The sequence below is a fragment of the Cervus elaphus genome, chromosome 32, assembly GCF_910594005.1.
Source record: "Cervus elaphus chromosome 32, mCerEla1.1, whole genome shotgun sequence".
NCBI lineage: Eukaryota > Metazoa > Chordata > Mammalia > Artiodactyla > Cervidae > Cervus > Cervus elaphus.
This window is the reverse complement of record NC_057846.1, coordinates 14,930,676-14,952,539: the sequence shown is the minus strand read 5'-3', so window position 1 is coordinate 14,952,539 and position 21,864 is coordinate 14,930,676. Positions and strand designations below refer to the sequence as shown.

The following is a 21,864-nucleotide window of genomic DNA, read 5'->3' as shown; positions in this document are numbered from 1 at the left end:
CGGAACCCAGGGGCCCAAGGCACCCGCGGGCTGAGCGGGGAGCTGGGGCTGGGCCCGAGCCTGCCTCCCACTCTGCTCCCTGCCTGGCTCATCACCTGCCCCCGTCCCTCTGGGTGAAAACAAGAGAAGAACAATGTGACCTAAACCCAACAGAAAACTGAGTAGGTAAATGGTTATATGTGCACACCAATGAACACTACGTAGCTATTTAAAAAAATCATGTTAAGTGTACATAATGACATGTAAAGATGTTCATGACACACTCTTAAGCCAAAAAAAAAAAAAAAAAAGAACGACACACACATAAATACATACAGGCAGATATATACGCCAACATACAGACATTACAGAAGACTTTGAGAAAAATATCTGAAGTGTTATCTGGGGTTTTATCTGGACAGGTGAGTTTGTAGAGTTTTTTTCCTTCTTCTGAGTTACCTGTAATTTTCCCCTTCAAGTATGTCTCATTTTCTTATTAAAAAATATTAAGAGAAAAAACTTACCTGAGAATTATATAACATACTTAGAGTATCAATTGTTGTCCTTTAGCTCACAATTTCTTCCAGTATAGCACTCATTTTAGAAACAGGAGTTATAAATCACTCAAATGGCCCTGTCTCACCTCTGCCCAATGGACTCTGTCCACAAGAGCACTTGGACACTGTTGGAAAGACCAGGCGAAGCACAGGACACCCTGATGGGCCCTGAGCGTACCTACCTTACGATGACACGGACCATGAAACAGGAAGGACGTGGCTCCCTGCCTCCCGCCTCCGGCTCTGCTGGGAGGCCCCGGCTGCCAGATGCGGGTCATCCCCGCAGGCTCACCCCCGCAGGGTCACCGGCACACAGCCCCGCCCCGGCTCAGAACAGCCTGTGAGCGGCCGGGCTGAGGCACGCCAGGGAACTCGGACAGAAGTACAATTCCCCTGCAGGGCTGGGAGCAACACTGGCCTATGGCACATCAATGAACGATCTGGCAACTTTGTGGAAAAAATTGCTGCACTCCTATCGACAAAGTGCAAAAGTCCCTGGGATACTCTACTCACCACAGGCATGGTATCTAACCTGTTATTTGGGGTTTCTGCCAGTTTGATAGCAAAAAATGGTTTTTAAATTTTTTTTTTTTTTTTAATTTTTTTATTAGTTGGAGGCTAATTACTTCACAACATTTCAGTGGGTTTTGTAAATTTTTTTTATTATGAACAATTTTCTTCTGTGAACTGGCTGTTCTTACCCTTTCCTCATTTTTCTATTGAGTGACTGATCATATCAGTTTATAGGCACACTTTGTACATTAAGGAAGTTAGTCTTTTTTCCTGCCGTCCCCTTGTCTTCAGTCTTATGGTTTTACTCTGGTGTGTTTTTGCTTGAAGAAATATTTATTCTTAATTGACTGAAATGAAATAATTTTTTTGCATGTGGCTTCTGAGTGTAAGAGAAAAGCCAACCTTTTCAAAAGTAGAGGCCCTGTGTCCAGACGACCCAAAGCCAGCTCAGGTGCTGAACAAGCGGAGCGGTGGGAGGAAGGGCCGGGCCTGGGAAACCCAGGCCTAAGACGTGTGCCCCCAAAGGCACTTCTGGGCTAACTGTGAGGAGACGGACTCACCAACACCAAGTGCTACCTTCCACACACGCTGTGCCCTGGGAGTGCAAAAGCCCTGTGAGCGATGAGGGGCGCCTTTGTCAGGGAGAAGGTCACAGGCTCGGATGAGGGCGACGACAGGAAGGTGGCCCGGCCTACACTCAGCCCCCAGTCTCAGAAGCCACCGCAGGCAGTGTGGGAGGGTCTCCATGATGGGCAGGAAGCCAGCAGCCCCAAGGGCCCCAAGCAGGAGGCGACGGCGTGAAGGAGCTCGGGCTGGGCACCGCGTCCCCACACAGCAGCGCCCTGGGGACCCTGGGGACGCTGCCCGGCCCATGGGTTCTTACCGTGGGACCTCGACTCAATAAAAGCAGCCTTCTAAAAAGGTTATTATGGGAATTACATCTGGTATCCATAAACAAAAAAATATATTCAGTCTTGTTTTCTAAATAATGCTTGATAAACTCATGGCAATACTGTTGGATAACTACATGTATGTCCGTCTTCAAATGTAAAACTCAATCAGGGACTCTTTCAATGGTTCAAAAAGAGTAAAAAGTATTATATGTTGCCTTTCGTTTGTAAATTAAATTTGTACCTACAATACACAAGTGATGACGACATGGGGTACCCGGGGTGGGGGGGGCCAGGGGGATGGGGTCTGGTAGACAAGCCCGCACATTTTTGCGGCAGCTCCCACTTCGCTCTGCGGTTAGGGAGTCATGAGAGCGGTCAGTGCTCCACAGACGAGGCCCCTCCGGGTACCCTTCCTCCGCCGCTGGCCGCTTCCCACCGTTCAGCCACAATCTGCTCACCCCCCTGTCCTTTCCCCTCCTTCCTCTGGGAGTCACTCTCCCTTCTGAACATCTGCCTTCAAGACATCCTGCTGAGATGCGCTAGACAAGCAAGCCGGTTCCACGTCCAGCAGCTGCCAAGGGGAAATACGAGGCCGCTACCTTGAAGAGGGGACGAGAAACTCCACACGCTTCCTGCTGCCCAGCCCCACATCCAGAGGTCTCCAACAGTCAAGAGTGTGTTTATATTGAACTAAAGCATGCTGCCCACTTAAATCCTGGCCCAAAGGTCCTTAATACTGAGCCCATGGTTGAAAAAAGAAAAAGTCATGTGTGACGGTCCTTCTTCTTGTCTGTGATAATAGAGTTCACAAATGTTACATGAAAAACACACACAAAGAGAACACTGACCATGAGGGCACAACTCAGTTTTGCTATTAGCATTTTCCCTGGTCAGTCCTTCCTCTGCTTTATGTAGCTTTTCCATTTCTATGTGTGAACCTTGGGCAGAAAGAGGCCGAGTTAACGATACTGGGCAAATCCAAAGGACTAATGGGACAGCCGGGCAGAGCTAAAGAAATTACTGCCGTTACAGATTAATAAAAAATACACCAAATGTACATATTTTGAAAATATATCAATGTAACATAATAGAACACACTTACCCTTTTTAAAAAATATATCCCACATTCATAAACATATATGACTTACTTGAAAACAAACTTACCAGCCATGGATGGCGCTTTCTTCCGCTGCCCTTTATCATCCACAGACCCTTCAAAAGCCACTGTAACATCATAAACTGCATCCAAATAATCCTTCATAGAATCAAAAGCAACGTGAGTTGCCTTTATTCTTGGTGTCAGCACATGTTTTAATACTGGAAGGCCTAGAAGAGAAGTTGAGTCAGCATGGCCACTTATTAGTTACAAAACACCCTGGTAACAGACTGTAACTTCTAAACTGTTTTTATAGGAAAGTTTAGACAGCACTCAATTTAAGCCAACATTCATTTAATACACTTACCACATACCCACATGTACAAGACCATGCAGGAAGCTGTTGGAAAACCTGCCTTCAAGAAGCTTAGAGCCTCTCAGAAACCCTCCAATTTGGAAAACTCAGACAACAGCAAACATACAATCCTCATTTCTGGCGACAGAATAAAAGTGGTAGCACCTTGCCTGCGAACTCAAGATTCAGGAATAAAATTCCTAATTTCTGACTTCAAGTCCAAGATTCTTTCAGTTCTATTTCTACTCAAGTAGAGATGGAGTGCGATTACCCAAACAACCCCGACTATATAGCATTTGAACTAAGAGCTGATGTGAGCCACATATAAATACTGACCTGATACTTATAGGATAACTGAAGAATCTAGTTTCTCAGTAAACATTTTTTAAAAATCTGAAATCTAAATCACATACCATAAAATTCACCATTGTAAAGTATACAATTCAGTTGATTTTAGTTTATTCAAAGGGCTATACAACCATCACCACTATCAAACTCCAGACCGTTTTCATTACTCTAAAGACCTTTCACCCCAGCAGACACAGCACGTATCCTCTTCCTTCACTTCACTCCCCATTACCACAAAGCTACTTTCAGTCTCTATGGATTTCCCAATTATGGGCAAATCATATAAATGAGATCAAAGTTGTGTCTGGTGTGTACATTAGTACTTCATTACTTGTTATGGTTGAATGATATTCTATTGTATGGATATAACACATTGTGTTAATCCACCGCCTCGCTGACCTATGTCTGGGTTGTTTTTGCCCTTTGGCTATTATGAGCAACGCAGCTATGGACGTCCATGTAAACTGCATACGAACAATGCACACAAACAAGTCTTGGCATGAAAGTACAATTTCGATTCTCTTGGGTATATTATTTATACACACACACACTTTTAAAAGTTTCTTTAGGTCAGAAATACTACCATTTGTACACAATAATTCAACATGTTCATCAGTGCTCCCATGAGTGCTAAGAATTGGCTCCTTTTCCCTCCTATTTCCTAGGAGTTGGTGAATGACAGGGAAGCCTGGTGAGCTGCAGTCCATGGCGGCACAGAGTCGGACACGACTGAGCAACTGAACTGAACTTCCTATTTCCTATTCCCCCCCCCATTCCTGGTTTAGAATATTTATTGACAATTTAACAGAAAAGTGTAGCTCTCTGAAAAAGTGACATGAAAACAAACCATAAAAAAAAAAAAAAAAGCTCAATTTCTACTGCTTCTCTCCAGGGAAAATTAGCTGCATAAGAAAGAACAGCTATAGCATGTTGGGATCTTCCTGCAGAAGAATTTTTAAAATGCAGAGTGGTGTGGGAAAGAAAAAGATTCCCACAACCACATATCTGACTTGAGTCCCTGGGGCAGAAACAGTTTAATTTATTCACAAACTTATAACAAAAACCTGAACAGTATACCAGGCTGGGAAACATTTGTCAATTAAATTAGTTAATACTTCCTTTTCTGCTCTTGGAATTCACCCAACTTTATGAAGTCCACAGTTCCACGGTATCACCTGTGGTAGTTAATTATTAGAATCTAAGTAAGTCAGTAAGACAGTAAGAAGGTAAGAAGACAGAAAAGTAATACTTCCCTAAAAATGAGTTATAACTAAGGTTTGGGAAAATCAACTGGCAGAAGAGTAAGAAACACCCATCACTAGTAGGTGAAGGAAGTGAAGGCAGAATGTTCTCACTGTGGAAGGCATGGGGCCCCTCCACTATCCCCAAACCTTGGGTCATTATTATACAACTAATTTCACAATGACACTATAGAGACCAGTTAGAATTTCAGTACAGAGTCAAACAACAGGCATTCACGATGGCATTCGTAATGAACTACGTGAGCTTGAGCCCACCACGCTGCCTCTCAGAAAACCCCTGGGCCTGAAACAGGAAAATGTTAGCGAATTAACTTAATTCTTCCTAGTCAACATCTAACTCTGTTTTAGTATCTGCTTTGCCTTCCTTCCACCTCCAGATCTCCTGACTTCTAGCTGGCACTAACAATACTCTAGCTTACCCTTGACCAAACTTCTCCCTGAGGGCCAACATGGTGATGCTTCATAGAACTGAAATTCTGTTGTTAAGTAAATGATACCACTGAATGGAAAATCTTTATTGATCCAAGTAGGAAATTTTATATTATATATGTATGTGTATATGTTGCTATATATACATACAGACATACACAGGGCTTCCCAGGTGGCTGAGTGGTAAGGAATCTTCCTGCCAAGTAGGAGACAAGTTCGATCCGTGAGTTGGGAAGATCCCTTGGAGAAGGACACAGCTACCCACTCCAGCCTGGAAAAATCCCATGGACAGAGGAGCCCAGCGGGCTACATTCAACAGGGTTGCAAAGAGTTGGATATGACTCAGTGACTGAGCATACACACACACATTCTGAGGACTTATACTTAATTTTCGGGAGTCAAGTGAGATGAGGGGGGTGTGTGTGTGTGTGTGTGTGTGTGTGTGTGTGTGTGTGTGTGTGTGTGTGTGTGTGTGTGTGTGTGTGTGTGTGTGTGTGTGTGTGTGTGTGTGTGTGTGTGTGTGTGTTTAGTCACTAGGTCATGTTGCCATTTCTTTCGTGTGTGTGTGTGTGTGTGTGTGTGTGTGTGTGTGTTTAGTCACTAGGTCATGTTGCCATTTCTTTCGTGTGTGTGTGTGTGTGTGTGTCTGTGTGTGTGTTTAGTCACTAGGTCATGTTGCCATTTCTTTCCCCAGGGATCTTCCTGACCCAGGGATTGAACCCACATCTCCTGCATTGGCAGATGGATTCTTTATCACTGTGCCAACTGGGAACCCAACATAAAAACATTACTCACACTTAAACATTTTTTTCACTTACTCACACCAACTGGTAAAAGCTTGAGGAAAAGGAGCATGCTGGAGAAAGGCCAAGATAGAGGCCTGTAGGGTAGAAAGTGGGGGAAAGCCCACTGGATAGATGACCAAAGGTGAACTAATTTATTTGGAAATATGAATAAGTCTTTCTTTAAAGGAATGACTAACAGTTTCAAGTAAAAAGGGAATTTAGACATCATTAATCTAACAACCTATGAAGTAGAGAGTAACACTGGGTCATCTATAGAGATACAGGTGTGAACCTAGAGTCTTCATTGTCATATACAGTGAATAAGTCAGAAAGAGAAAAACAAATATCGTACATTAATGCATATACATGGAATCTAGGAAGATGGGTCAGATGGACTTATGTGCAGGGCAGAAATGGAGATGCAGATGTAGAGAAGGAACCTGCAGACACATGGGGAAGAAGAGGTGGGGTGAGCCGAGAGAAGCACTGACGTATACACACCACCATGTGTACAACAGATAGCCAGTGGGAATCTGCTCTAAGGCACATGGAGCTCAGCTCAGGGCTCTGGGATGACCCAGACAAGTGGGCTGAGGGGTGGAGGGAGGCCCAGGAGGAAGGGGCCGGATGGTGCAGGTACAGCTGATTCACACTGCTACACAGCAGAAACTAATGCACTTTGTAAAGCAATTATAATCCAACAAAACAACCTAAGAACACTCTAATACAGACATACCTTAAATAACAGCTCCAATTATAAACAAACATATTTTGTGACTAACATTATTTTTGAAGGAAAATACTTCTAGGAAATAGTGATAGCCAGGGCCTTGAAATATTTAGGATTTATTAGACAGACAGACATACCCACATCCACCACTCCTACCTCTTAAACCAGCCATCACCACATCAGTGGTATATGGTGTAATGACTTCCACATGTAAACAAGTATGAAATGTTAAAAATCTGAATTGAAAAAGGTTGGTTTTGGTTTGTTTTTCTACTGGTTTACTAAGTCAGATTCAAATGAAGGTGTACTTTAGGAGCAGAATTAATGTTTTGAAGCAAAACATACAACAAACAAACAAGAAGTGCTATTAAGTTTCAATTTTCCAGAAGAAAAATTAGCTCAACAGCTGGAAAAATGAGTTCGTTTGTTTTTATTTTCAAGCAATCTCATTTAGTTGTGAGCTAAGAGGAAAGAAAACAGGAAACACTCTTTCTAGCTATACTGTTCACAAATCAACTTCCTTTGTGTGTGGTGGAAAACAATTACCATTAGAGTTATAAGAAAATATATTTTTAATAAATAGCGAGTTTTCCCAGTTACAGGATTTAAAGAATAGTTAGTTAGCAGTTAAAATTTGTATCCATGAGAAAAATTATTCATTTTTTCCCCTTTTGGTAACTGAGAAAGATCTGTAACTCACAGAAAAATGAACAGACCAGTAATGGTCAGTGACTGGTGACTAAGGTATTATTAGATTTTAAAAGTTATAGTATATAACATTATTATGCTATTTTAAGAATTACTTACAAGTACTTGCTTTAGCATTATAAAATTAGTTTGGATTTTTTAAACATAAGTAACTAAGTAGTTATATATAAGCTACTAAATTTATAATGTAAATAATACATGTTTGTGGTTTTAAGTCACTACAGTTTGGGATAATGTGTTACACATCAGTGAATAATAAATACAATCATGTTTTCTCTCTCCTATTAAATCATAAACTCCTGAAAGACATTATACAGCTAGTGGTACCACCTTAGCAGACTGTGTTACATATTTAGAAATAAAAAATGAAATAAGCAGTCTATGAGGACTTAAAGCACTCAGGGTTAACTTCTCCCAAGTTCACTCTGTTCAACTCATTAAAAACACATGTTCCAAGACAGTTGATTCCTTAATCACAACAAAATGTACCAGATTTTACAAGACACATGAAAAGTAACAATAAAAAAATTCCCAAATACTAAGTTTATTGTTTCTTTTTCATCTCATCTAACATAAAATTCTAATTCCCAAACAGAATTAAAGTGGGCATGAGATGACACATAAGAGTTTCTGAAAATTTATATAGTTTATTAGCCTTCATAACTTGAGACTTTATGAAGAGTCTCAAACAAGTTCACCTATAAACTCTTTCAAGCTTCAAAGAGTAAAATATATATTTTGTTACAGTCAGGGCTCAGCAATGTAGAATCGTTAGAGAAGGAATAATTTAGGAGAGCTGCAATATTCTGAAATCCTAAGAATTTACTCCATAAAAACCCCAAATTTTGTGTAACAATTCTAGGTCATTGTTTTCTTTCTTATATAAATTTAGTAAACAGCTCCTTAAACAAAATAAGACATTTTTACAATAGAAGTTTTCTGAGACTAATACATACGAATGCGAATAACTCTCCAAGAAAAGGATATAAATGCAACATTCTCTAAACCCACTTGGACATGGAACCCTTTCCCCCTATTCCCCACAAACTCTTGTAGGCTGAGTTATCACATACTTTAGAACAAGGGAATTAAGATGGCGACTTCTTAAATAAAACACAATGAACTAATTAAAAAGAATACTTGCTCAGTGACTTCCCTTCAACTCTGGCATGAAGTCCAGACCACCATGCCCAGACAGAATCCAGAGTCTTCTGTGGTGGCTGAACTCACACAGCTCTTCTTCGCTCATCCTGGGCTTGAAGACATCAAACTCTTTGCTCATAACTCCATGTCTTTGCTTGGAGTTGTTTCTTACACCTAGAATCCCTTCCTTTCACCACACGTGTCGGTCTTAATTCTACCTTTCTGATGGACACCCTCTGTCAGCTGGTTCTCTTTCCCTTCAACTCCCACGGACCACTGTCTGTGCTTCTCCCACCTCACCTGTTTATACATCACAAACATGTGTCCTTATCCACTATCGTATAAGGACTCCTCTGCTTTGTAAAATAAGTTATTTCTTAAAGGAATTAGTCTTTCTATTTTATCCCTTAGGATCAGCTATAGCTTTTTGCCATTATTAATAGATTCACCTGTGGCAAATCTCCACATTCTAAGTTAGAAATAATGACTTAGTAAAGGTATGTATATGTAATATACATATATCAGACTTTCTATAAACATTATGTCACTGAACCTCACAAATGCCCTATGAAGAAGATAATTCCTGATACAAATAAGAAAACAGACCAAAAAATAAAGCAACCTGTCTAAGGTTATATGAATAATATATGCCCGAGAATGCAGCCCAAAGCTAATGTTCATCTAAGACTCAACATTGGTTCAAGAAGGACACTTGATATACACCATAACGCAAAGCTGGGAGAACCTCGGGGAGAGAGGCCCAGCTGACAGGCGTAGAGTGGGGAGAGAAGCCCTGCATTTGACACGCCCAGGCTGGGTCATGCCTCTGAGCCAGGCAAGTGAAACGCTCTACTGGGCGACTGTACAGGAAAGTCGAGAGTCGTGCAGACACATGTGGGTGAGAGACAGTTTTCTGTGAGGCATCAGCAGTCAAACAAATGGTGGTGACAGCTATGGATTTAGAGGAGGGTGCTATGGATTTAGAGGGCCACCATGAAGACCACAGACAGTGAAATAAACGAAAGAGACCCGGGTCAGACATGGGAAACAGCACAGGAAACAGGAAAGGATGAAGCAGAAGAGGACAGAGAGGAGATTAAGTGGGAAGCGCCAGAAAGGTGGGAGGAAAGGAGACGAGCGTGACAGAAATCTCGGGAGAGAACTTCAGTGAGCACCAAGGATTCCACCTCCAAGCATGATTAATTAACCAAAATTAACTAGAAGCAAACACTCTCTTTCTCTGATGCACCAGCCCATTTCAACTGCTCACTGCATAGGGGTCAGAACAGACACACAGCAGATTCTCAGAAGCACCGCAGAGGCCCCGGCCAGCCCTGCGACAATGCACCCTCTCAGTCAGACCCCGTGTGATCCAGCCAGCCTCCCAGACACCTCTGGGGGCACAGCCCACCTGGCTAAACTGTACACCTACCGGTATATCAGCTATCCAGGTCTCTAAAAGATGGATGCTAAGAACATCCTCGTTACTGGGGACATCAATAGCTTTAAGTACTGTAGACTAACTTTGTGTAATATTCTCCATTAGAAGCTTCACATTATCTTTAATCCTTACACAGATTTAGGTTTACCCATGGGAACAAGCATGGCCCCCCACCCCTCCAGTATCCCCAAGGGACTGGTTCTAAGACCACCCCACCCCCACCCACTCCCTGGATACCAAAATCCCCAGATGCTCAAGGCCCTTATGTAAATATGGCCGAGTACTTGCATATAACCTATGTACAACCTCCATATGCTTTAAATCAACTCTAGACCACTTATAATAACTGATACAATGCAAATGCTATATAAATAGTTGCCAGCATGGCAATTTTAAGATTTGCTTTTTGGAACTTCCTGAAAAAAATTTTTAAAAATATTTTCCACCTGTGGTTGACTAAATCCATGGATGTAGAATCCACAGATCTGGAGAGTTGACTATATGTTTTTTAAGAGGTGGGCCAACTGATGCTCAGTAACATCAGGCAGCTTACGCCCATATGGCTAATAAATGTCAGAATCTGGATTCTAGTCTAGGTCTGTCAACCTACAGAACAGAAACTCTGTCCATCACAGAGTAGCCACACTGCAGACAAAGGTTCCATCTAAATAATCATGTCCCTGGATAGATTCTACCTGAATCTATGGTACCGGAATATATATACAGCAAGCACTTAAATTTACTCTTAGACACATTTAAAAATAATAGTTTCAAATGTAGTTAATTTTTTACTTACCTTCTTGAGCAGCAAATGCTTGACTAGCTGAAATGACTTTTGTTAGTTCTGGATTATATCTTGTTCCCTCCGGAAAAATCACAAGATACATCTGTGAAGACATAAAGAAGAATTGGTTTGTTTTATGTGAGTGTTTCTGTTGTTGCTTTTAACTTACCAATGATAACCCTGTTAATCCTAAGAGTATTTCCCATGGTGGTGGAAAAAAAACTCAATTACCTATGACCTTTATTGCAAGCAGAACAACCAAAACGCACAAATTCAATTAAGTCATGACATAGCATAGACTATATTTGAAATGCAGTCCTACATTTATTCAGATGTCAGTCATTTATAATCTAACAACATTTCTAATTACATGCTAATATTTGCTAATTTAAAAGCTTGCCATGAAATGCTGACTCATACAAAGCCTCAATTCATTAATGAAAGAGGTTCCCCCCACTAAGATTTTGTAAAATCACTTTTGAAAAGGTGCAAATTTTAGACATCAGGGTCCCTAAGTACACCTCATCTGATGGAAACCATATATAAATATATAAATCTCCATAATATAAAAGATAATAGGTGTTCATGTTTCAAAAGATTCACATAGCAATGTTTATTCAGAAGATGTATTTCTTAGTAACTTTTGGAAAAAAAATCCTGCAGTCTCTCAAATAATGTGCATGCGTGCTAAGTCATGTCTGACTCTTTGCGACCCCATGGATTATAGCCCTCCAGGCTCCTTTGTCCATGGGATTCTCCAGGCAAGAACACTGGAGTGGGTTGCCATTTCCTACTCCAGGGAGTCTTCTTGACCCAGGGATTGAACTCAAGTCTTTTATGTCTTCTGCACTGGCAAGCAGGTTCTTTACCACTAGCACCACCTGGAAAGCTTTCTCAAATAATACTACTAGTGAATAAGAGCTGATTTAATCATTAATCATTGATTTCAGTGAGGAATAAAGTCACATGGAAGTTGACTTTATAAATATATTCTACCTTGCAATTATGTGATTAACTTTCAGAAACAAAAGAGCCTAATAAAGAGTCTGAGAAACACTTAGCTGTTTCACAGCACTTAAATATTAAATAGTGAAGCGACCACCCAGATTCTATGAACGTGGCCTCATCCCCACAGTGACCTGAGCGACAGCCACTTGCAGTGCTGCCTCGCGAGCCTGGCAGTCCATCACTCAGCGTCACTGTGTGACCACCAAAACACTAGACTCTCGCCCTTGAAAAACAGAAATGCTCTCTGGGAGCCCAAAGTGAAAGACTAGGTTATCTGAGGGCTTCCTTCGTAGCTCAACTGCTAAAGAATCCACCTGCAACGCAGGAGACCCTGGTTCAATTCCTGGGTTGGGAAGATTCCCTGGAGAAGGGATAGGCTACCCATTCCAGAATTCTTGGGCTTTCCTGGTGGCTCTTGGTAAAGAATTTGCCTGCAGTGCAGGAGACCTGGGTTGGGAAGATTCCCTGCAGGAGGGCATGGCAACCCACTCCAGTATTCTTGCCTAGAGAATCCCTAAGGACAGAGGAGCCTGGCGGGTTGCAGGCCATGGGGTTGCAAACAGTCGGATGCAACTGAGCGACTAAGCACAGCACACAGCAGGTTCTTTGAACTGACTTTCCTACTGAAAACAATTTAGAAAGCTGGATATAACACCATCCTAAGAGCAGCAAAGAGCTGACAAGATGTAAGACCAGAACCAAAGCAAACACAGAGAAGCAGAAGCAAGCCCAGAGAAGAAATTAGCTCTAAGAGATTCAAGGGGACAGACATCTAAGGCCACAGATCTTCCGTAAGAAACAGTAAGAGTGAAACAGAAGTGAAGGGAGCACCAAAAGGGCCACACTCCTGGGGTAAAAGCCAGCCAGGTAGTCACACAGGTCTCAGAAGGCCCTGTCTCACTGCACGGCCTGGGTGGTCCAGGGAGCCTTGAGCTCAGGCCTGGGCTCGGGTGGGCCCAGGGGAGAGGCGCCTCCAGGGACTGGACTAAAACAAATGCCAGTGTTCTCTTTCATCTTATGCTCGAGCTGATTTCTGCAAATAATTTTTCCAAATATAATCAACAGCAAACAAAGATCACCGAGCACATGGGGAAAGGAGGCACCGTGAGCCAGGGAGAAGAGAGAGGGAAGTGGAGAGAGAGGGCAACTGGGGGGAGGAGGAGGGGAGAGGTGATGAGGAAGGAAAAGGGGAGAGAACTTCAACCTGTGAGCTACGTTTCGGAGCACCAGGACAGACAACCGCGCAGGGCCCCAGGCCCGGCTCCCCTGCGGCCCTGTCCTCAGAGGGAGCGGAGAGCCACGGGGAACAATGAGCATTCTGCAAGGAGAATGCAGAGGCTTCTTCTGTGGGCAACAAGGTTTTATAAACTAACGTCTACATGCAATGTTCTTCATTTGCAGATATTCATACTTTTTCCGACTTTTCAAATAACTCAGTAGATACAAGAAATCCAAATTCACACTGACAGAAAACAGTAGTTCTTCTAAAACTCCACCGATGGTGAAGAAGAGGAGTCAGAGGAGTTCCTAAGTAGCTCAAGTGTAAGGTTACAAGGGCAGTTTTGTTTCTAATTATAGGCTAAAGACACCAAATGTTCTCCTTACTCCTCTTTAAGGTCAATATTGACAACCACCTGCAAAGGATCGAATCGCCGGCAGCAACCTTTCTGATGGCCAAAAATAACTGCTTGCCTATATTTAGAAGGTTTTTTGCTGCCTCAAAAACTCTGAATTATTTATTACACATGGGATAATATATTTTCAAAACAATTCTTAAATGCTAATTTAATCCTTAAATTACAAATTGAGAGTTGATAAAAAAATAAAAATGAGAGTAATCTTACTGGAGTTCCTGTGTTGATGTAGCGCTGCAGCTTTTTCCTCATCTGATTTTCATTAAATTTGGCACTTCTTTTTACATAGATTCCTCCATGCTGCCATGAAAAAAAGGGGGGGAAAAACATATTTACTATTAAAATGTCCAATGGCCAGTCATCAAAACGGTTAACTTTATTTCCAAAGGGTGAAGAACAAAATTACATTTTAGGAATTAAGTTGTATTTAACACATTCAAATGTTAGCCTTTAAATAACATTAGCTGAATTCTGTGTTTTCAATACAATTGAAATAAAACCATGTGTGGCATTTCATAGGAAACTACACAAACATTTAGTTTTGCTGGCAATTAAAAATGCTTTCTTACCTTAAAAACACTTTTTTTTTCCAAATGAAAAATTCAATCAAATGGATCTTAGCTCTCAGTTATTCCACTGACTTCTTATGTTGAAGCCCTAACTCCTAAATGTGACTATATTTGGAAATGAGGTTTTTAGGAAAATAATTAAGGTTAAATGAGGTCATAAGAATGGGCCCTGATCCAATAGGAATGGTGCCTTGTAAGAGATTAGGACACAGACAAAGTCACGTAAAGGACAGACAGAGAGAGAAGACAGCCACCCGCAAACCAAGCCTCAAGAGAAACCAACCCGTAAACCAAGCCTCAAGAGAAACCAACCCTGCTGACACTTTAGTCTTGAACTTCCAGCCTCCAGAAACTGGCAGCAAATAAACTTCTGTTGTTTAAGTCAGAGTGTGGTATTTTATTATGGGAGCCCTAGCGGGCTAATACAAACACCACCATAAAAACTGTTTAGTCACTCAGTTGTGTCCGACTCTTTGTGACCCCATGGACTGTAACTTGTCAGGTTCCTCTGTCCATGGAGTTTCCCAGGCAAGAATACTGGTGCGAGGTGCCATCTCCTTCTCCAAGGGATCTTCTCGACCCAGGGATAGAACCCAAGTCTCCTGCACTGGCAGGTGGATCCTTTACCACTGAGCCACCAGGGAGGCCCTCATAAAAATTTAAGATAACCTTAATTAAACCTCATAAGTGAACGTCACTGGAACTTTGCATCAGGTTGGTCTTTTTTTTTTTTTTTTTTTTGCCTTCCTCTACTCTAACTCAAAAACTCATCTGTAAAATTTGAACAGACTGGCTGAAATTTGATTTTGTCTTACTCAAGAATATGAGTAAAAGGAAATAAAGAGAAGCAAAGAGGGGACAGGATATAGAGGAGGGGAAGGGGGGCCTTAGATTCTGGATGTGATTCCTTCACACATGAGCTGACTTGCCTGAGTACAGAAAAGAAACTCCAAGTGCTCTAAGAGTGCAGGTACTTACCCAAAGTAAGCAGTTTGGGTACTACTCACCCAAGTAAGTAAGTAGTAGTTTGGTACTACTTACCCAAACTAAGAAGACCGATGAGGATAAAGTCATTCTTAATGAACTCTTTAGAATTAGAGCCACAGGATACACATACTGCAATGTGAAACTGCCCCAAGCTTTCAATGACATTATGTCTCTTCTTCGCACACTATTTCCTACTAATCATTTAATATGCTTATTAAACTCAATTTTCATTTAAAAAAATCTGAGTTCTTTCCCAGGTATATGGAAGCTACAGAAGTCAAGACCAGCTATCTTTCCCTTTGGAACTCCCTGATTAGTGATGAAGCAAAATACGTATACGAGCGTAATATAAGAGAATGAATACGTGTTACAATAAAGATGGCCAGAATTGAAAGCAGAGTGGAAGAAAGTGTAGAGAGCTCAGGTCAGTCACAGCCGTCACACATATCTCTAGTTACACTCACAGGACTTAAATGAGAAAAAGCTCTCTAGTGCCTTTTTGATTTTTTAACACACAGTAAGGTTCCCAAAACATCTGCGTTTGGTTGGGATGAGGGAGCAAAGAGGTTTCTGTTCTATTCCAAAGGTAAACTACACCTGTCCATGTTCACAAGCTGGTGGTTTAGAAATGTTTAATTTTCTGAATATCTATATATTAAAATTAAAGAGGGTGACAGAGGATGAGATGGTTGGATGGCATCACCGATTCAATGGACATGAACTTGGCAAACTCCAGAAGACTATGAGGGACAGGGAAGCTGGTGTGCTGCAGAACATGGGATTGCAAAGAGTCGGACATGACTGAGCGACTAAACAACAACAAAACATTTAAAATACAACACCACCACACACAAAATAAATAAAAAACTTGACTGTTTCCTCATATTTTGCTTGTAAGTAACTATTTTTGAATAGCATTATTTCTGCTTCATACAGACTGTAAAAAACAAGTCTGCTTAAAAGAAAATCTTAATTCCTGGCATAAAGTTATGCAACCCACTCCAGTATTCTTGCCTGGAGAATCCCATGGATTTGCAGAGTCAGACACAACTGAGTGGTAATACAAAGTCCACTCTTTTTAATTTATTTACATTTATACATGAGCAAAATAGTTTAAAACACTTTTCATCAAAATATATTTGAATTTTATTTTCCTTTAGAAGGAAATAAGGAAAAGAAAGAGGAAATGGACAGTCAAAACTCTAACCTCCAACACCACAGGAACTCTTATCACGGGACTTGTGGGTAGCATGGACTGTCCAAGGGGTGGCCTCCAGATTTCTATCTTTTCAGGGCTTACTGTAACTTTAGCCTCTCTTCTTTAATCGAGTATTAAAGTCTTATTATGAAGCATGTCTTCCATACAAATTTCACTCTTAATATTTAGAAAATTGCAAGTGTATATGTATTAGTCACTCAGTTGTGTCTGACTCTTTGCCACCCATGGACTGTAGCCTGCCAGGCTCCTCTGTCCATGGGATTCTCCAGGCAAGAACACTGGAGTTGGTTGCCAGAGCCTCCTCCAGGGGACCTTCCCACCCAGGGATCGAACTCATGTCTCCTGTGTCTCCTGCACTGCAGGAGGATTCTTTACTGCTGAGCCACTGGAAAAGCCCCCAGAAAATTGCATAAGCACGATTTATTCAGAAAAGGCATAGAAAAATGCTAGTAATCCCCTTCTGAATATTAAAGAACCTGTTGTATAGTTTCATGACCTGATGGTTATTATGTGATTTTAAAGGACTTTTATAAAATAACATATACTGAATATTTATTATATACCTGACATTTTTTATATCCTACAGATAATTACTTTTTAATTTATTAAGGGTCCATCACATTTTTTACCTTTAAAATTTTTTATGTGATGTTTGTAGTTTGCATTTTTTATTTAACAATTTGGATAATCAGACATATATATAAATACACACCACTAAAAATGCCAAATAAAACCACATTAACTTAGAATGAACTGGTAAACCCATTAAAAATAAACCCAAAAACCTTAAACATCCATACATATATAAAGAAAGCAGCATGGAGAACAGTTACCTGAGAAAAATAACACCCATACAGCGGGAGCCATTTGAGCCCATCTTTCAGCACGTAGCGCACGTGGCCGAGAGCATTCTGCCTGATGGCCAGGATATCGGCAATGATCCAGTCGACTGCGAAGACAGAACCCGTCAGTCCTAAGTGATCCCCACCACAGAAACAGAGCCTCTTCACAAGACTGTTATGAAGACGTGCTTTGAAAACATTACTCATAGAATTTTTTAATTTTTTTAAATCAACCCCAGACATTTGAAAAATACAAATTCTGTGGTTTTTTTCAGGTTTGTTTTTACATTTCTTAAAAGCTTATTTCAGGGATATAATGCAAAAGCCATACAAATCAAAGTAATACAAATGATGCAGGAACAAAGAATAAGATAAGCTTCTCTAATTCTTAAAGTCTAGAAAACATGAAATGAAAGGCAGAGATTGGCTAAATGAAGCTGTCACATTCAAGAAAATATTCCCTATATACTAATATGCTCAACAAAAGGCAAGGACGTTTTATCTTTACCAGTGACTTTCAGGACACAATCATAGGCTACAACAGACAGAATTCAAAACAAAGATGTCTCAAAGTTTACAACTATGCTGGGCACATATGTATTCTTTACATATCAAAGGACAAGTAACCAAGCTGCTAAAAACTCTAGTTATGTAGATATATTATTACTAAAAGGTAAATAAAAACAAAAATAAGAAGGCATCAGTTAAAAAAAAAAAAAAAGCATCAGTGAGCTGATAACACCAAACCCAAAAAACTTGTAGGAAGAGAGAAGCTGTTAATTGATCTTTCCAGCAGAACAAATTCTGAACAGAGGAACGAGCCCTTCCTTGCCAAAGCAAAGAAACAGGGGCCAGCAAAGGGTGCAGAAGATGTCAAACAGGGGAGATGGTTTAAAGAAATTAAGAGAAAATGAAATGAAGTTAAGAAAGCAAATGGTAAAGAGTCTTGAAGACCAGAGAAATGTGATTTGAAAACAAATGGCTGCAAACTACTCTATTCCTTCATAAGAATGAAAATGATAAAAAAGAAATGTGAGGGAGACTGTTCTAGTATCTACAGATGAATTGGAAGATAGGGATACTTTAAAAAAACATTGATAAGAATCTGAAAGGATTCAGTCACAGGATTACAGGTATGTTCAGGGTCAGGTGAATGAGAACAAAAGGAATAGATTCTTGGAGGAATATGGTTTTGTTAGGTAGGAAGGTACGCATGAGCCATGAGGGGTGGCCTAGCCAAAAAGGATGCAAGCTGATCTCTAAAGCCCACTCCAGACACAACCAAGAGAGCTCACAGAGAGACTTTTCCAACTCCTGCACATGTACCCTGGGCACAGAGGGATACAAACTAACCACAGGGGCTTCCTCAAGTAACCTTAGAAAGCTAGAAGCCCATTAAGGGCTCATAAATACTCTCTATATAAATACACCTGATTGTAACAGACTGAATTATGGGAAGACATGCACAACAGACCCTGTTGCTCTGTAACTTGCAACTGTCAAGGGCCTTGAGTGTATGCCCATTTGCATTCCCTTTGTTGATGGGGGGCGGGAAAGCCCTATTTTGCACAGGATACAACCAATAGGAGGAGATGGGAAGTATAAAAAGGGGGAAGCCAAGAGGGATCCTTATGATCAAGTTTCAACCAAAAAGGATAGTTCTCCCGAGGATTACAGGAGGATGAGCTCTCAGCTGTGTGGAATCCTTCAGGCGCCACACCATGCTGGACAGAACACGCCACACCAAGATTCAGCCGATTCAAACACTGAAATTATCCTTCTGGAAAGGTGTTTTATCAACTAGTATAAATCTTCCTTGTCTGAATATTTCATCATTTAACTCTTTCTTGATTTCAGAGGTACAACTAATACATCTCTAATTTCTGTCACGGCTCCCTTTAAACAGAGGGAAGCAAAGATGTCCTCTACAGTAAATGAATGATCCCCTATGTCTGTCAGGCAGCGATGCCTACTCTATTGAACATCAATTATCACTTTTCTCCAAAGTATGTGCCTTCCCTTAGAAGTCATCTCCCTACCCCACTCCCCTCTAATTCAAATTAAACAGGCACTGATAAACACATTTCTTCCTAACCATGTCATAGAAACTAAATAATTAGATTTGTTAAAACTATACCTAATGTGAAAGTAGAGACTCAGAATAAATGGAGAACGCAGTGTATTGTTTACAGGCTACAGAATATTCTGAAACAAATTTTGGTACAAGGCTAAAAACAAGATTTGGTATCTTTTCTGGGGACAACCATTTTTTTAAATTTGGAGGAATTTGAAAATTCATTTTTATATTAAACATATATGGCTATACTATGGCCTAGATACACCTTCCAGTAACTTGAAGGAGAAAGTGTCAAATTTACAAAATATGTCATGTTTGTAATGAACTTTCCTGGGCTATGCCCTTATACTTTTGAAATATTTAGCGAAAAAGTTTAAGAACTAACATAAGTAGTCAAAGGGCTTCCCTGATAGTTGGCAAAGAATCGCCTGCAATGCAGGAGACCCTGGTTTGATTCCTGGGTCAGGAAGATCCACTGGAGAAGGGATAGGCTATCCATTCCCGTGTTCTTGGGCTTCCCTTGTGGCTTAGCTGTTAGAGAATTGCCTGCAACGTGGGAGACCTAGGTTCGATCCCTGGGTTGGGAAGATCCCCTGGAGAAGGGAAAGGCTACCCACTCCAGTGTTCTGGCCTGGCGAATCCCATGGACTATACATTCCATGGGGTCACAAAGAGTCAGACACGACTGTGTGACTTTCATTGAAGTAGTCAAAACACACATGCTGGGTGCCTCCAATTTTTTCAACTCAATTATCTTTTTAAATTGTTTAAAATTCTCAAGTAGGTTTCAGATAGAAGACACCAGCTGAGTTACTGATGGCTGGGATAATACCTTCTTAATTGGCCACCTGATGCAAAGAGCTGACTCATTTGAAAAGACCCTGATGCTGGGAAAGACTGAGGGCAGGAGGAGAAGGGGACGACAGAGGATGAGATGGCTGGATGGCATCACTGACTCAATGGACATGAATTTGGGTAAACTCCGGGAGTTGGTGATGGACAGGGAGGCCTGGCGTGCTGCAGTTCATGGGGTCGCAAAGAGTCGGACACGACTGAGTGACTGAACTGAACTGAGTAACTATTCAGATTTTGTGTTCTGGCATGAATAACTTAATTAAGAGCTGAAGAAATCCAGCTGTGTAAAAATTCTTCCATGGTGATCCAGCTCAAGCAGTGCCACAGTTTATATTATTAACTTGGAAGAGAGGAGGGAAGGGCAGAGGAGAGGCAGCAAGAGAAGCAAGGCTCTTCTCACCTATGTGACTAGGGAAGAAGAGTTTCCAATTCTTAAGGGCACCGGGTTGGTGAGGTACTCGCCTATCATGGATGCAACGTGACCTGGAGATTAGCTGTCATCAACACCATCACTCCTACTGTTGGCTGCCCTTGAGCCAGGCTCTCTGTGAGGTTAGAGCCAGGTTACGGAAACTGCCTACAAGCCCTGTCCAGTAGACATGACCCACAGCTGACCAACAAGGCTCAGAGAGGCTAGGTCATCGGCCCACAGACACACAGCACGCTGTACAACGGCATACCAACTGGGGTCTGACTCCACAGCCCGGGCCTTTTAATGAAAGGCCACCATTCACGCTGTTAGTTAAGGAAAATGTCACCCAGACCAAGGAAAGGGAACGTTCCATGAGATTAAAAAGGTCCAGAGTGTTCAAAGCAGAGAGTTAAGGACGGCGGGGGGAAAGGAACAGTGGCCACCGCAGTCCTGCTGACTCTAGAGAAAAGTCAGTCAACAGAGACCGAGAACGCAGAGACGGCAAGGGCTCACCGCAAGTGAAGACAAGGGAGCAGAGGGACAAATTCAGATGCCAGCTCTGCAGCCAGCCGGGCCAAGAAAAGCCTCTTGCGTTCTGGCAGGCCTTGGAGAGCATGAGCTGGGAAGTCTAAACTCAACAGCAGTCTTTGAAATGTTCTTTCTGCCACTGACACTTTCAGTTTATCCGATGGTGGTTTTCAGGGTCTCAAAAGGGTTTCATAAAGGGCACCCAAACAGGCCAGGGCCCATGTCCCTGGGTAAACGAGGGGCCTGCAGGACCTCAGACTGCAGGCAGAATTTTATGTGCCCATATTCTAACTGAAGCCTGCAATTCTAAAGTAATTTAACATCTCTGTCTAGTTATGTTTCTAAGCTACGGGTTTTTTATTTATGGTCATGCCACCAGCTTATAGGATCTTAGCTCTCCAACCAAGGCTTGAACCCCGGCTCTCGCTGTGAAAGCACAGCGTCCTAACCATGGGACTGTCGGGGGATTCCCTGGATTTTTTAAAGGACTCAAAAAGCAACCCTCCCCGCTCCTAATGGCTGCCTGGCGTGGGGCCGGCACCCAGGTCGGGTGAGGGTGTGGATGGCCGGATTCTCGAGGAGATGTGCAGCTTTCTCCCATCAGCCGGGGCTGACTGTGGACCTCACACTTCCCGTTCTACCCTTGCAGTCCCAAACATGGAAGAGTTTTGAAAAATCTGTATTCCTCCAAATGTTTTCCCCAAAGTCCA

The 21,864-nt window shown here is 41.7% G+C and overlaps 1 protein-coding gene across 1 annotated transcript in view; it reads right to left on the bottom strand.

Moving 5' to 3' along the window:
* AGPAT5 (1-acylglycerol-3-phosphate O-acyltransferase 5) overlaps positions 1 to 21,864 on the bottom strand; it is a 44,839-nt gene that overhangs the window by 6,317 nt on the left and 16,658 nt on the right. Inside the window, exons 3-6 of the mRNA XM_043893585.1 lie at positions 17,274 to 17,389; positions 13,876 to 13,965; positions 11,036 to 11,126; positions 3,107 to 3,268 (exon numbers count right to left, since the gene is read on the bottom strand). Coding sequence (XP_043749520.1) covers positions 3,107 to 3,268; positions 11,036 to 11,126; positions 13,876 to 13,965; positions 17,274 to 17,389 — 459 coding nt within the window. The remainder of the gene's footprint in view (positions 1 to 3,106; positions 3,269 to 11,035; positions 11,127 to 13,875; positions 13,966 to 17,273; positions 17,390 to 21,864) is intronic.